Source organism: Athene noctua, chromosome 13 (genome assembly GCF_965140245.1).
Source record: "Athene noctua chromosome 13, bAthNoc1.hap1.1, whole genome shotgun sequence".
NCBI classification, from domain to species: Eukaryota; Metazoa; Chordata; class Aves; order Strigiformes; family Strigidae; genus Athene; species Athene noctua.
Window position 1 is genome coordinate 1,292,672 of NC_134049.1, and position 14,896 is coordinate 1,307,567.

Sequence of the window (14,896 nt, forward strand, 5' to 3'; positions counted from 1 at the left end):
ATTTAAGAAGCAAAGGATAAAAACAACCATTATGAATAATAGTATTTTAATGATTCCCATATAGACAACATGGTTACAGCAAGGCTCACCCTTGAAAACTGAAGTCTGCAGACTTCTTTTGGCCTGCAGCTAGAAGCTGTCTCAAAGATTGTTAATTAATTCCACTGTTAAAACATCCCCTTCTCCTTTGAAATCTTGAAAAGGGATCTTCCTCATATTTGTTTTCTCAGTATAATTGTGGAGCTGATCACATAAGACCACAGGATTGACTTAAAAGCCTTGTGTGCTCAGTGAGAAAAAGAGAAAAAAAGTCGGTATGTCACTCTGTGGCAGATTTTGGAGCGGTGGCTGGTATTCCCAGCTGCTTCTTCCCACCTCTTCCTTTCACCTCTTTTCCCCAGAGATTACTACATGCAATTACCAGCAAAAAGTTAAAAAGGCCTACTGAAGGCGGCTGAGGGTAGGAACTATTTCATCTAGCAGAAAATAGTTCCTCAAGTGATTATGGCAACAATCAGTTTCCTCTTGTCTCTGATGCTGGTGTATCAGTGCTGTGAGGAAATCAGAAAAAGAGACCAAACTGAGGAACAGAATGATGAGATTAAAGATCATGGAATATATATAAGAGACAAAGTAGAAGAAATAAACAATTCTGGCAGAAAGAGCACATCTTGTCATTCATGAAAAAGAATTAAGACCTTTTTTTTTAAAAGACTGTCAAATTTTTAGTAATGGGCACAGAAAGATTCTTTTACCCAAATGTGGGGAGAGAGGGGGAATTGTTATTAACCTTTTACCCTGAGGCTGCCTTATTTCTGAGTAATTGTTTTATTTTCTCAATTCCAAACCAGCTCTTGTGGCAGTTACTTATGATTTCCACATCACTTACCCAAGAAATACATACTGGCAAGTGTATGCAGCAAAGCCATTATGGTGAAGTTATGACTGGAACGGGTTATTTCTAGAAAGCTTTAAATCTTCTCCAAAATGGATGAAGGAAACAGGAGAGTAAGATGCATCTCACTAATCCTCAAAAATTCTGTTGGTGAATGTGCCTCCTCCAAGAGTTAACAAAACCAGATGTTGCTTCAACATTTTTACTGTCACTAACCTGACAGATTAAAAAAAGCTGGGTAAAAGCCTGGCTAGTAGGGCAGCTGAGCCCCTCCCTGCAACACCGGCACATCCACTGTCAGGGAATGCAAATTCATTTGCTGGAAAACGACCCCCGTGTTTCCAAAGACAACAAGCTGCACAGCATGCAAAACTCTTTGTCTTGTATCAAGATGATGGAGCTGTGAATAGTCAGCTAAATCTCTTGTGCCAGGTATTTTATTCTGCATTAGTATGAAAAGCTTTGGAATATCGCCTTTCAAGCATTTAATGACCAAACCCATAGTCTGCATACAACAAAAATTACATATCAGCTAATCACATCATCTAAAGACAGAATTCTAATAATTGCTTTAGGGCTTGTTGACATTTACATACGTAATACCTTATCAAGGACTTTTTTGCAAGTCATCCAGTGAAGGGTATATTGTTAAATATATTCAACTCCAAGTGTTTAATCTTAAAAATGCCTGAAATAAGTATTTTATTTTGTAAGTAGGCAAGGTTTCTGCCAATTCTTCAATACTTTCAAATAAAAGCTGAATTAATTTTGTCATACAATGTTTCTCTGAGAGCAGGGGAAAAAACTACCGTGTTCTAAAACTGCATCCCGTTTCAATCTTGGGGTTTTCTCCACTGTTCTGGCATGGCTGAGGCACTTGAATATCAGTAAGGGCTGTGATACCAGAGAGCTCGTCCATGAGTAACCCTCCCACCCAGCAGGCTTTCTTTCCTCAAGTAGCAAGCATACACAGTACTTCTATCTTTAGAAAGCTCAGCGGCACTTGTCCACCCCCAAAAACATGGAGAGATAATGTTTGCCTAACATCAAACCCTTCTTCAAGGCGAATTATAAAATCCCTGTACGAAGCCTTAAAAGGAATGAGCACAATTTTGGTGTTTCGCTGACCTTTCTCTGACATTACAGGTAAATTGAATTAACAAATGAGACAACACAGAGGAAGGAATGTTCCTGTAGACAGGTGGTGAAAAAAGACAGGAGAGGTAGTATCAGTTATTAGATAAACGAGATGGGGGAAAAAAAAAAGAAGGACTGCTGGAAAGAAGAGGATGGAAGTTTTGGGGAGCATCAGAATTCACCTGCTGCCTGAGGTGGGTGTTCCAGCAGAAATGGTCACAGAGACCAAACACCCAAGAATGAAATGTAAAAATAACAAACTAATTACCACCTATCAGGTAAATTGTGAAAACCTGGTGAGAATCTTTGCCTAGGCACCTACAAAAAACGTAGCTGGGGGACTAATGAACTTGTGTAACTTGTTGATAATCTAAGGAAGCTTGGGACAGCATGTATCACACCTTACGTCTACCATTTCTGTTGCATCCCAACAAGCAACAAACCCCCCCCAAATCCGAGGTTACATTTGTGCTATCTCAACTGTACAGAAAACTTTCTCTAGACTGAAAGCATCAGTCTTGTGAGTTTAGCTGCACAGCAGTACAAATTCAGGCCTGCGTTCACAGGAAATTGTTTTTAAGCGTATGTCTAGAATTAATCTACAACTATGTTAATTCTATAGCGTTGAATAATACTTCATACCTAAAGAATGAAAGTTTTCAGATTGCTAAGTCTGTAGGAGATCTAAGCAGTTACTGCAAAATTATTTTTAAATGCATGTTTTTGGCAGTCAGATAATTTTTTGTATCAGAAAAAAAATGTAAAATAATTTATTACATGTACTTGCCTTTTTCATGCTTTCTTAGTATTTTAAAGAACTACCACTATTTGTCATGATCATATCTGATCAGTAACCTTGAGAAATTTTAGAAAACAGAACCTATTAGGAACAGCTGAAGCAACTGAGGACGGTCAATCCAGAGCAAAGACCAGTGAGGAAAGTGACCATACTGGATATGGTCGCTGCTGCACAGAGGAAGTGAATAAACTTTCCATCGCAACAGACACCTCCCGGATACTGGGATAAAGTTTCTGTGATTGCCTGTGTACAAGAACCAGCACCCACTAAGGCAATTATGGAAAGTGCCATCACAGAAGGCTTTAAGCACAGGTTAAACAAACATGCCCAGGATGGTTTAAGAGAACAGACTCTAAATCTCTCAGCCCTATTTACTGTGAGCTGATGAGTAGTATGAGTACTACTACTAAGTATTTTTCCTGAAGAATCAACAATCCGGGTACTTATTTAAGAGAACTTAAAACCTCCAAGTATCTGCATGAAAAGAACACACAAACTTAGAACATTTTAGTTTTAAAATGCCAGAACTACATAACGTTAAGATGAAAGCATGCCTATAGAAATGCATAGTATGATTTAATGGAAGTATAACGAGACTTTGTTAGGCTGAGTTGTGTTCTGTTTTCCCCAAAATTTTTAAGTGAAACATTCTCCTCATTACATGTACTACACAATACTATCATATTACATGATAATATAAATATAAATCGTATTACATGATTTTGAAGGCAACCTCGCTAGCTCTGAGTAATTAAAGAAAAACACATGCTGCTCTTAGATTAAGTTCCAAACAAACAAAGCTGTGTATGCAGGCCATCTGTTACACTAGGCACATATACAATTTTGCATATGTGGCCTCCAGCAGGAGCCAGGTTAATTCTGATTCATCCAAACTGGAATGGCTGGTTTTCAAACAGTCCATTTTCAAGAACGACACATCTCTCCTCTACCTGCATAAGATACTAATATAAGCTGCAGGTGGTTTTTTTAAACAGGTTCTGCAGTTTGCAATAAAACTCTTATTACTGCAGTAATTTTTAACAATTATAATTAAAACCAGAAAAATAAAATTTCCCTGTATTTTTCAAGATTCCTCTGTGAACTTGATAGCAGTTTCTGAAAAGGTTGCTTTGTCTCTTGTGGGTCTTTTACACAAGAATTTAATTTTAAAATACAGAAATATATGACTGTAGAAGCAGAACAAAAGCAATTAGTAAAATATATTATTTCTTCCTTTTAAAAAGTGACTAGACCATTTAAAAAAATACAATTTCTAGAACTATGCTAAGGGGATCACTGGATACAATTCTATCAAATAAGGTACAGAGGGCGATCTGATGTGTTGTCTTCCCTTTCGTGAGACAAATGAGACTAATATCTGCAATACCTTTCCCAGTGCTATGACCTCTTGTTGTAACCCTTTACTTCTGCTGTTTGCTTCTTGTGACAACATTTTGTACTTTTCAGTCTGAGAATGTTGCATACGGATTGTTCGTTGCAGTCTGGTGTTTTCTTCTTCAGTATCTTTAAGCTTAGACTTTAAATTCTGATTTTCATCATCCTATTTGACAGTAATTAACAAAAAAAACCCAAATTATTGCACAGAAGCAGGAGAATAATGCAATTGTAATGTTTCTTAAATAGAAGGCAGTAAAAATATACATATTGTAGATATGGAGATAAAGGTTTTTAAAAATGATATTGTTTTTAAATCTTTAGATCCTTCATGATGGATTTCATAAATGTTTTAAGAAAGAAAACTACTAAGACAAAGAAAACAAAACAAAACCATTTACCAGGACAATATTTCAAAAACCAGTAACAACTTTCTCATTGTAATTTTCTGCAGTCTTTTACTTGGAACTGTCCTGTAGCAGTACATAAAACATTTAATTTCTCATAGTTCAAAGGTTTTGAGAACTATCAAAATGTTATAGAATAATATGAATAACAGTGGCACATATATTTTGTGACATTTTGGTGAGAATAGCTAAACGCGCACATTAGGAAAAATTCTGAGAAAAAGAAGAGAATATAATTACTGATAAATCAATCCATTATGTTTTAGAAGATTATGTGGTTTTGACTTAAAAGCAAGCTAATAATCCAGGATACATCAAGTATTCAAATTCAAGATTCTCTTAACATCAAGTGAATCCTGTATTAGATTCATGACCTACTGGCAATTACAGCCCACATTAAGCATTAGAATTTCAAGGCATTTTTCTTTTATAACCTTTTAAACATTCTAAGTGAATACTAATGTAGGTTATTTCAGAGATACATTATGCCCTTCATTTCTTTAAGAAAAATAAATCAAGGCACATACAGAAGTGGAGTTTTTCTATGAGAAGGAGCCTTTCTCTCCTGTCCTCTCAGCCCCTGGAACACATACTTCTCACCTGGGAAATATATGTGCTTTACCCTAAGTTTCATGTGACTGCACGCCCCTCAGAAATTCCCACTTTATATTTAAAACAGATTTACTGCTTCCTCGGAATAATTGGACTGTGAATTGGAACAAAACCCAGAATCTATCTCAAGGCTTTGCCAATATGAAATTTTGGTGACCTTCTGAATGTAATAAAGTTATTTTCACACCAGAGATACTAGTACCCAAAGTGATACATTTACATAGAGTGCTATGGGAGCAGGACAAGAATAGGTACCAGGTTGTCTTCTGTCATCTGCTATAGGAACTGAATTCTGTAGTATTTTTGGCATGGAATGATGAAGTTCAATAGCTACTGAGAAAATTATATTTGATTTGAAAATGAAAATGTCTCTAAAATCTACTGTAACAACTTTCTTCTGATCACATCGTAGAAGTATTTAAATGCAGAAGCACCTGTATTTATAAAAATGAAATAAAGTACATAGATATAAAATATCAAAATATAATTCCTTCTAAAGATTTTCTCCAGGAACCCGTCTCAAAAAACTTATTTAATATCAACTCTAAATTAAAATTTTGAGAGAAAACTTATAGGTGGTTTTGCCATATGTTCTGAATGTCATCATCACATTTGGGCCTGGGGAATAGGTGGAAAAAAGCATTCTGAAGTTAAGACCACAACTACGAATAATCTGATTGTGTAAAATGGGAAGTTGGTGCAAAAAACTTGCTTGATTACAAATGCATGAAAAAGAGGTGATCCCTGTGGCAGACAGACACAAACTATTTAAGGTTTTACAGTTCAAGAGATGTTTGAGCATCACCTGAAAACATACTGCTAGAGAGTGCGGATCATCAATCTCACTTGTAGTACACCCTGACAGTAAAATATCACTGTAGCTTCACAATGCCTTAACTTCAGTCTGATCTGCCCAAATATGTAATTCCAAACACAGTCCTCCACATCAAGTGTTATCTTGAGAACTGAGAAAGCCTAATTTCGTTTTGATTACAATATTCCACTTAAAGTGGATCACAGGTCAGCTGTTTCCACACTTGGTTCCACCAAGGACACCCAAAGCACCTGACTGAATCTCTCAAAGCTGCTTTAGATCTCATTCTGCCCTAAACATGCCTCCTCGTCCATCACCCAGCCCTGGGCACCACTCATCTTCTCTCTGTATAGGGAATTCTGTATTTGCCCGCTGCTGTACCCTCCTCCTGCTCCTCGGGCTCTGGTAATGCTCTCCTCCCCAGCAGTGATGGCTGGGGCACTCCGCAGCACCACAGCGTCCCTAGGGCACATCTTCATTCCCAGTGCTGCTTCGCTGCCTCACATTTTTTTTCATGAAGTGTATTTCACAAGCTTTTAGCCCAATATCTCATTTATACAGAAATGGCTACCCTTGACTCTTAAATTTTTAGGAAATTTAAAAAAAAAAAAAAAATTAGCTCTTGAAAAGAAAAGCTTGAGGGAATTCTGTTGTGATTATTTGTTAAAGGGGAACATTCTACAGATGAGAAAACTCAGCTCTTACCTTTTTCCTGCATTCACACACTACACTATCCAGCTCTTCCTGCATAACACGTAACTGTGCCTTAAGAAACCGGATTTGAGCTTCTGTGAACGTAAAAAGTGATATTTAATATCCACAAGTACTCATTATTCAATGCAGAAAAGAAGCAAGACTGATGTAAAAACTTACTTCCATCTTCTTGTTTTTAAAAACACTATATTGTTTATAATTATTAAAGCAAAATAGGCAAGTAAAGATTTCTAAATAAATGTTGCAAGTTTCTCATTCTTACGCACATCTTTGTACAGATTTTTCATTTTAATGCCTGAACTCAACATCTTTAAAATGTAAAAGACTCAAAATTCTCAAAATTGACACCTATTGGAAACTTTCGTCAGACTATGCTACACGTTACAGCATTCCTTGAGACTGAAGTCAAGAAAAATATGTTGTAGGGTATGTCTACATTACAGTCAATCTGTAGCTGCAAAATCTGTAGTTAGACCCAAAGTATTTTTAAACTACTCACAACAAGGAATTAAATGTATATTGCAAACCCCTCCTATTAGGAAGTACCCCTCCCACACGGTAGTCTATGCATTTTTTAAGTACACTGGTAATATTATTCAATTAATAGTTTAAAATTAAATCAAGGTAATCAGATGGGGTTTTTTTCCAGATGAAGTACTTTCTTGCTCTTGGACGGCTAAGAAACGTATTACTATTATGAAAAAAAGCTCTGTGTGAACAATATGTTCTTTTTCTCTCTATTGCCCACTTCTTCCCCGGATTATTCCCAAGGAACTCCCCCTGAACTGCCACAGGCACAAAGCATGGAAACAGTATGAGAACCAAGCTGAGCAACACAGGGATAGACATTCCTCACAGCAGGTACCAGGGGGAAAGAATAAAGTGGAGGAGATGTATCTGGAACTGAACGTGAAGGGATGGGTGGGCACATGTGTTCATTTGCTGTAATAGGAATTATTTTCATTTCACCCACCTTCCCTTATCAACTGTCAATTGCATCTTAAGTTGTAGCTCTGCAGAGGCCAATAATAAGTAGGATTTAGGAAAACACCATGAAAAAATAAGATACAGAATTACTTTTCTCCTCTGTTTATCCTTGCTAGCTCCTGGTACCTAGTGGCTACCCTGAGGTGGAGACCATATTGAAGCCATCAAGTTTAATACTCTTTCACGGTACTTCTATTACGTTGTTTGATTTTCTTCATAAAACATATTGTACTTTGGCATTCACAATATCCTGTGGCAATGAGTTGGCTAATTTAATTATACATTGTGTGAAAGAACAACACTTTGTTGTATAGCTTGCTTTAAATCCAATTTAATGTGGCATTTACTTGTGTTTGCATTGCAAAGAGAGGTCTCCCTTTACCACTGCTGTTTTCATTGCAGAATCTTTCATGCTGCTCTCAAATGTTTTTTTTTCAAACTGAAGATTCAAACTGAAGTTGTTCCACACTTCTAATTGCTACTATATACTCTTTCCTGTATCTTTCCTAGTTCTACATCCTGGATTTGGGATGGGGTGTGCAGAACTGAGAGTCATACACAAGATGAGGTAGCATCCATTATATAACAGCATAATGATAACAGTACAATATTTTGTCTTCTGTTATCTTCTGGAGGAGTTCTAACAATCAATTTGCCTTTTCCACTGTGAACAAGCAAGAAGTTTATGCTTTTGGAGACATCTTAATTAGTAATAACTAAACAAAGTCAAGCTGAGGAGTTAAGTGTAACTGGAGTTGTTTTTTCTGTCAGCATTAATTTGCACTTTTTAATGCTAAATATAAACCTCTGTTCTATCACCTCACTCAGTACTACAAGATTCTTCTACAACACTTCAATGTCAGCTTTAACTATCATAAAATCATTGTTTCACATACAAATTTCTTTACCATCTATCATTCCTTTTTTCCAGGTTATTTTTCAGTATATTGAACAATGTAAACTCCATGACAGATCACTCTAGGGCTATACCACTGCCTGTGAAAAACAGTTGTTTCTTTTTACCATTTTGTTTCCTCTTACTCAGCCACTAGTCCACAAATCTCTTCTTAGACAGCTTTGTGTCATTAAGGGCACTTAGTAGTAAAACTTGTTGAAAATCCAAGAGCACAGCTAGAACCAGATCAGCCTTGGAAGGTGGCTACGATCCAAAGTTGGTCTGAATTCTCACAAGAGGTAAAGATAATTAAACAATTAGCTTCCTAATTGGTTAATTTTAATCACTTGATGAGAGGGAGGGATATCACTTAATTAGGATGGCCTCAGCTTATAAAGTAACCAACAGTTTAAGAAAATGGTAACAATAAAAGGATATCTGAGAAACTCTGATACCCTATAAGGAAGATGAGGTACCTTGAATTCCTGAGGTAATGTGAAGTATAACAGTACAGTTCTTTTGTTTTTATGTGTGTGGGTACATTTGATACAAATAGAGTTTTATTTTCAGCCTTCTACATGTCTGTGTATTTCTGCCATTGCTTGTTACTGCAGAGCTGAGTTATAACACACAAAAACAGCCCCTGAAAAAATAATGTGTAAGCTACTGTGTTGGCAGGAAAAAGCCTGCCCTGTCATAACCTGTGCTCATGAACTAAAGATATGGAACCTAAGTCCAGGAACAGTGCTGCAAGATGCTCAGGGAAATGATGATGCTCTAGAACTTTACCAGCCCCTTGGCCTATGAAGCCCTGCAAGGGTGCATAAGCCTCAGGAACCCCTTACTAGGAGAGCCCAGCTAAGGGACTGGCCCACTCCACAACAAGGCCTATTTAGTATCTGCATCTACTTCTTTGTGAAAACTGTAACGGTTCTGTGAGTTTGATGCTGCTTGCATGCTCTTCAGTAACTTACTCAGCACATTAAGGAGACATATCAAATTTAGACAGCAAAGTCAATCCAGAGTATTTTCATTTCATCATTAAAGTTACAGAGACAGTTCTCAATACTCAAATGCGTGCCCTTGGTCCAGCAGTAATAACTCTTACTGAGTTACCTTGAATTTATTTGGTGTAAGCTTCCAGTGCAGTGCAAAGCAATTTCTTTTTAGTTCAGGAAGAAGAACTGTAAAGAAAGGTATCTGAGGATTTGTTTGGGGGCACTTATTAACGAAAGGTGTGCACTGGATTACACACGATTAGAAATCAAGTTATTTCTGTGTTGGCATGCTTGTTGACATCCAGCTGTTAGATTAAAAGCAGTTTTTGGCATTTTATACTACTGCAGTGGATCTCTGCCTTCATGCCTGCTTTAGCATTGTAACTAACTACATAAACTCACTCTTAGCACACCGGAGCCAAAAGACAGATGTGCATCATGCCTTTAGCTTCGCTGGCAAATGCTGCAATCCCCTTTCCTAAGTTATTTCCAGGATAAACATAAACACACCATTTGGAGTGGGAAAGTATCTGGAGGGTTCTCATTCAAGCACTGCAGCTGAAATGTTACTTCATTTAAGCCACTTACTAAGATCCACAGCACTGATCTGGGGAAAGGCTTTTTCCTCTAAAGGCAGAATCTGTCCAGAGGACTGAAACTTGTCTTTTTGGAAATACAAGCTTAGCATCATGTATTTCTGTCTCCCCAGTGAAATGAATCAAATGTTATGCACATATCCAACACATGTAGCCATCCAGGTATCTTCCTGCGAAGGTGGAAATCAAGATAAAGATTCACTTTTTTCCATGATTATTTGTATGTGACCTGGTCTTCCTCTAGGACTACATAAAGAAGAAAAACCTTCTTGTACTTTTCCTTTAAGAGCTTTAGAACTTTCCCTGTAATTTCTACAGAAACTCTTTTTTTTTTTCCCCCCCCAGAAGAACCCATTACTAACAGGGAAGAAGCAAGAATAAAAGTACTTAACCATGGGAGGAAACGTACCTGCTCCAATTTCATTTCCAACGCTTGGAATAATATCATCATCTAGACAATCTGGTAAGCTTCCTTTCTCTAGTTTTTCTTCAATTTTGCTTATAGTTTTTGCTAAAGAAAAATCTGTGCAATCCTCCAGTACTGCAACATCATCACCACTTTGTACTTCCAGGTTTCTTATTTTTGAACTAAAAAAAAAGCAAACTCTAGATTTTAAATTTACAACAAAAAAATCCAAAATTTAGTGTATTTGCTATTTTTAAGAGTATACAGGGTTCTATGTACTCTGTGTACGCTAATGCAGCTTCATTGCTCGTGTTCCTATGAAAGATACATTGATGGCAATTTCTCATTTTCTTTATGTAGCATACTTTTACCAAATTCCACATAAACAACTACAGGATTTTACATATTATGATGTAGGAGGCAGAAAAACCAGCACCATTTTCTACAGAGAATATTTTGGCATGGTCTTCTCATCCAACAACTTCATAACTAAGTCGAAGTAAAAGAAAGAAACTGAGGAATGTTTTCTTGGCTTTAGCTATCCTCTGCCTTAAATTCTGCTGTTTTTCCCTCCGCATTTAACCTCTCAAACTCTGTCCTTTCTAGCTATACTTCTGCCTTACCACAATTTCCGTATCATTCTGCCTGGCCTAGGAAACCTCACTGATCCTAGAAGCTGCATACCACAGATTTCATAGAGCTGAAACCCAAGGTGTGTGACACCTGCTGCATCGGGTATCTCCTCAGCTTGCTTTGATAAAAAGATGACATTAGTTCCCACAGGATCTGAAGCTCCTAAATTCTTATTCCAATATATCCTCATTGCAATGCAGCCTCCAAACTCTTCCTAGCTGCTTACTTTCTCCCACAGCTGTGGGCTCACCCTGCAGGTCCTGTACCTGCACAACTCCCCTTCTAAAGGCCATGACGTGGTGCCAGCGTGACAGCCTCCTCTGAACAGCCCAAGGGAGGTCCAAAGGCTCCACGAGTGACTTTCAGTCCTGAAAAACAACCTCAGCCTGTGTCAATTCCATGTTCTGCCACCTTGCATCCTATTTTGTATTTGTCCATATCCTGTGGCAGTTTTAATTTGCTCCCAGGATTTTAAGCATTTTTTTTTTTCCCGCCCCCCCAGATCTCCATTTTTTCATTTCTTACTTTTACAAGCTTGAATTTGCTACCTACACGGCTGGAGCTTTTCAGCTTGAAACTCCCAAAAGTTGTGGTACTATTACTGACTCACTCTTGTGCTGTGAGCCCAAGAATTCACCAAAATAGGGGAGACCCTCAAGGGCCTCATGTTTCCTGTCACAAGCCTGATCACAAATCAGTCTGCACCACCACCGTGTACTCTCTCAGGCTGCCTCAGATGATGTATTTCCCACATGTATCTTGTTAGGCATCTTTTCACTGAAGGAGTTAACATTAGCTGTCAGCCCTGAAGTGCTTGTGCAGAAAGCAACAGCTTCATTGTTGTAATATCAATCACATATGTTCACTAATAATTTTTGGTGCTCTATGCAAGTAAACAACTACACAGTGGAGCTGACTGGGGAGCACCAAAAGTTCAACACATTTATTTATACAAATATATATAAATGTAGCAGCATACATGAATAAAAATAATCTGATAGACAAAAATAGCACCTACAATATTTTAGTACAGAGATATGTGTATAATATACTTTGAAGTTGTTCTTTTTCCCTTACTTCCAGAGTGCGGTCTGTTCTGAGCCATGGTCATGGAAGCACATTGCTTCTTGTTTGCTAGCTACAAATTTTGTCAGAAAGTAGTGATTTTTTTTTTTTTTTTTTTAAATTAGCTAGAAATTACTTTTTTTTTCTACGTTTTTTTCTGGGTTTTTAAAATTTCTTTTTCATATATTCAGACTCAAGGATACTTTTCAAACTATGCTTCTCAAACTTTCAAAAGCACAATTTTTCAGTTTTATCTGCATTTGTCTTTATCTTGCAACTTTTATGTCCATGTGCCCGTTATTTGCTTGTGGGAGTTTTTGCACACATACCCATAATAAATTCATGCATAAGCAAGGCTTGTATCAGCTATTATCAAGATATTAACTACCAAACTGTCAAGAGAGTGCATATCTTTGAAAAATGCTTACCATACCTTCCAAAAAAAAGCTATTTTTATGTATTATTCTTATAAATTCCCTGTAGAAGGAAGATCTAACAATATTTGTGTTACTTTCACCCATGTAAATATTCTTCAACAATTAGGTTTTTTTCTACCGTATTTTGATAAATAACTGAAGGTAGTATTTTGGAAGCTTTAGCTTACCTCCTAAAAGATTCAATGCCATTTTAATTAAAGACTATTGAGTTTGTTCCTAATCTCAACCTCCTTTTTCCATTATAATTCCCTTCATGTGTTCAGTTATTTTGACTACTTGTTTATTATTACATCTAAAAGACAGTAGTACTGCCTTTAGTATTACACTGGGGGGGGGAAGAAGGGGAGAAAGGAAGAAATTAATTTTGTTCTAATATTTTGCACTTGGAATTCCTAATTTGACATTCAAAACAATGAACACTTCTGTCAATACTTTACAGAAGAGGAAACTTAGAACACAAAAATTACATCTGATTAACTACCAGTGGCACTGAGAAACCCTGGTAACACTGTCCCTATAGCACTGCTTTGAATATCATTCCCTTTTGGCTTCCCATCCATCCATGTAAGTCCCCAGTCTAGCACAGCTTCAAAATCAGAAGTAGTACGTGGAAATTATACTAGAAGATAAATTAGCCAGGATAGTTTTGACTTTGATACCTTGGCGTGGGAGCGTGTAAGAGGTGAAACTTCAGGACAGAGTGGATCTCTGCAGAAAGGAATTAAAAATTCACTAAACCTGTATAACAAAATCAACTCCCCTATCGGAATGAGAAGAATAACATTTTATATGTCCAGAGTAAACAATATAGATAAGGTGGGAACACATGCCAAGTTAAGTCATAAATTCAGTCTCGTTCTCTGTCTTTCCATTCTACCTCATTTGCTCTCTAAATCACCTGGTGAGTTAGCGTGTCTAATCCAACAGTTTACTGTTGTACCAGAATCTCAATCTTGTCTCTTGCAATTCAGGCAATTGCTGCCACCACTAGTTTTTATTGAACTGATTCCCTGTACCAGGGAGTACTTATTATCAGCTTCAACCAGAGAGACTGGCAATCTGTTACCAAAGATCACCAACAGCTCAGTGGTTAATATGCCTACCTGACATACAAATCCCTGAATTAATACCAAGAAAATGAAGATATAAACCAGTGTCTTCTACATCCTCAGACAGAATGCAATTGTATGCTTGTAGACAGACTGTTGTCAAGTCAACTGACAGGGACTATCAAGTGAATAAGCCTCACAGAATTTTCTCTGAAATACATATTACAAATACCATATCCATTTTACAGATTAAAAAAAAAGGAATAAAAAAGCAGCTTTCTTATCTGCTTATGTGGCTGAAAACCATGCTTCTTAGTAACTGAATTTCAGGTGAAATGATTATTTTTAAAATCTGCTGGAAACAAGCAGAAAGTTTTAGCATGCTGTGTGCTATTCAGGTCAAGTTTCTTGTGATATACATAATTTTTTTGCTTCCAGAATGAGTTATGTGAATCTGTGTTATTACATTGAAAGGCTACTTTTTTACTACCCTTTTAAAATTTTTATTTCAATTAAAATGCTGGCTTATAAAAGATCTGGAACAAAATTTAAATTTTGGGCACATCAAGTCACCTCAATTTTCTTGCCCAGCTGATTTGAGCAAATATTTAGATCTTGCCTTTAAAAATTTTACAGACATCCATTCATCAGCAAGAATTATCTGCACAAAGCTCCATATTTTATTAATCCAAAAAAACCTGCAGAAATCATCTGTGTGTGGTTGGCAACAGACTTCAAGAATAGGATGATTAGTTTTTGTCTATTTACCCTATTTTCCTCATGCTTCCTTCCTATTGGCTAGCTTTGGGAGCATGCAGAAGGTGAGGATTTGCTGCCACAGAAATAGCACTTGCATGTTATTCTGAAATACAACAATGTATACTCAAGAAAACAATAATGTTCTTTCCATCAATAGACTGATTTGTTCCTACTGTATCTGTTGTCTCAGGGCCTTCTTTTTTTAAAAAAAAAAAAAAAACAAACAAAAAAACCCCTCATTGTTCATTAAATTCCTCAAACTTGTTTAATCTTAATGGTTTCTTTCCTCCTCCCCATA

The 14,896-nt window shown here is 36.9% G+C and overlaps 1 protein-coding gene across 9 annotated transcripts in view; it reads right to left on the bottom strand.

Annotated features, from left to right (window-relative positions):
* Window positions 1-14,896, bottom strand: part of TEX9 (testis expressed 9) — a 51,744-nt gene that overhangs the window by 4,669 nt on the left and 32,179 nt on the right. For 5 of the 9 annotated variants that reach the window (XM_074916771.1, XM_074916772.1, XM_074916770.1 and 2 more), the window contains 3 exons: window positions 10,659-10,837; window positions 6,765-6,847; window positions 4,219-4,392 (listed from right to left, as the gene is read on the bottom strand). In XM_074916771.1, the coding sequence (XP_074772872.1) occupies window positions 4,219-4,392; window positions 6,765-6,847; window positions 10,659-10,837 (436 nt within the window). Of the gene's footprint in view, window positions 1-4,218; window positions 4,393-6,764; window positions 6,848-10,658; window positions 10,856-12,340; window positions 12,427-13,449; window positions 13,499-14,896 lie in introns of all 9 variants that reach the window. The other 4 variants (XM_074916774.1, XM_074916766.1, XM_074916769.1 and 1 more) reach the window with 3 other exon arrangements.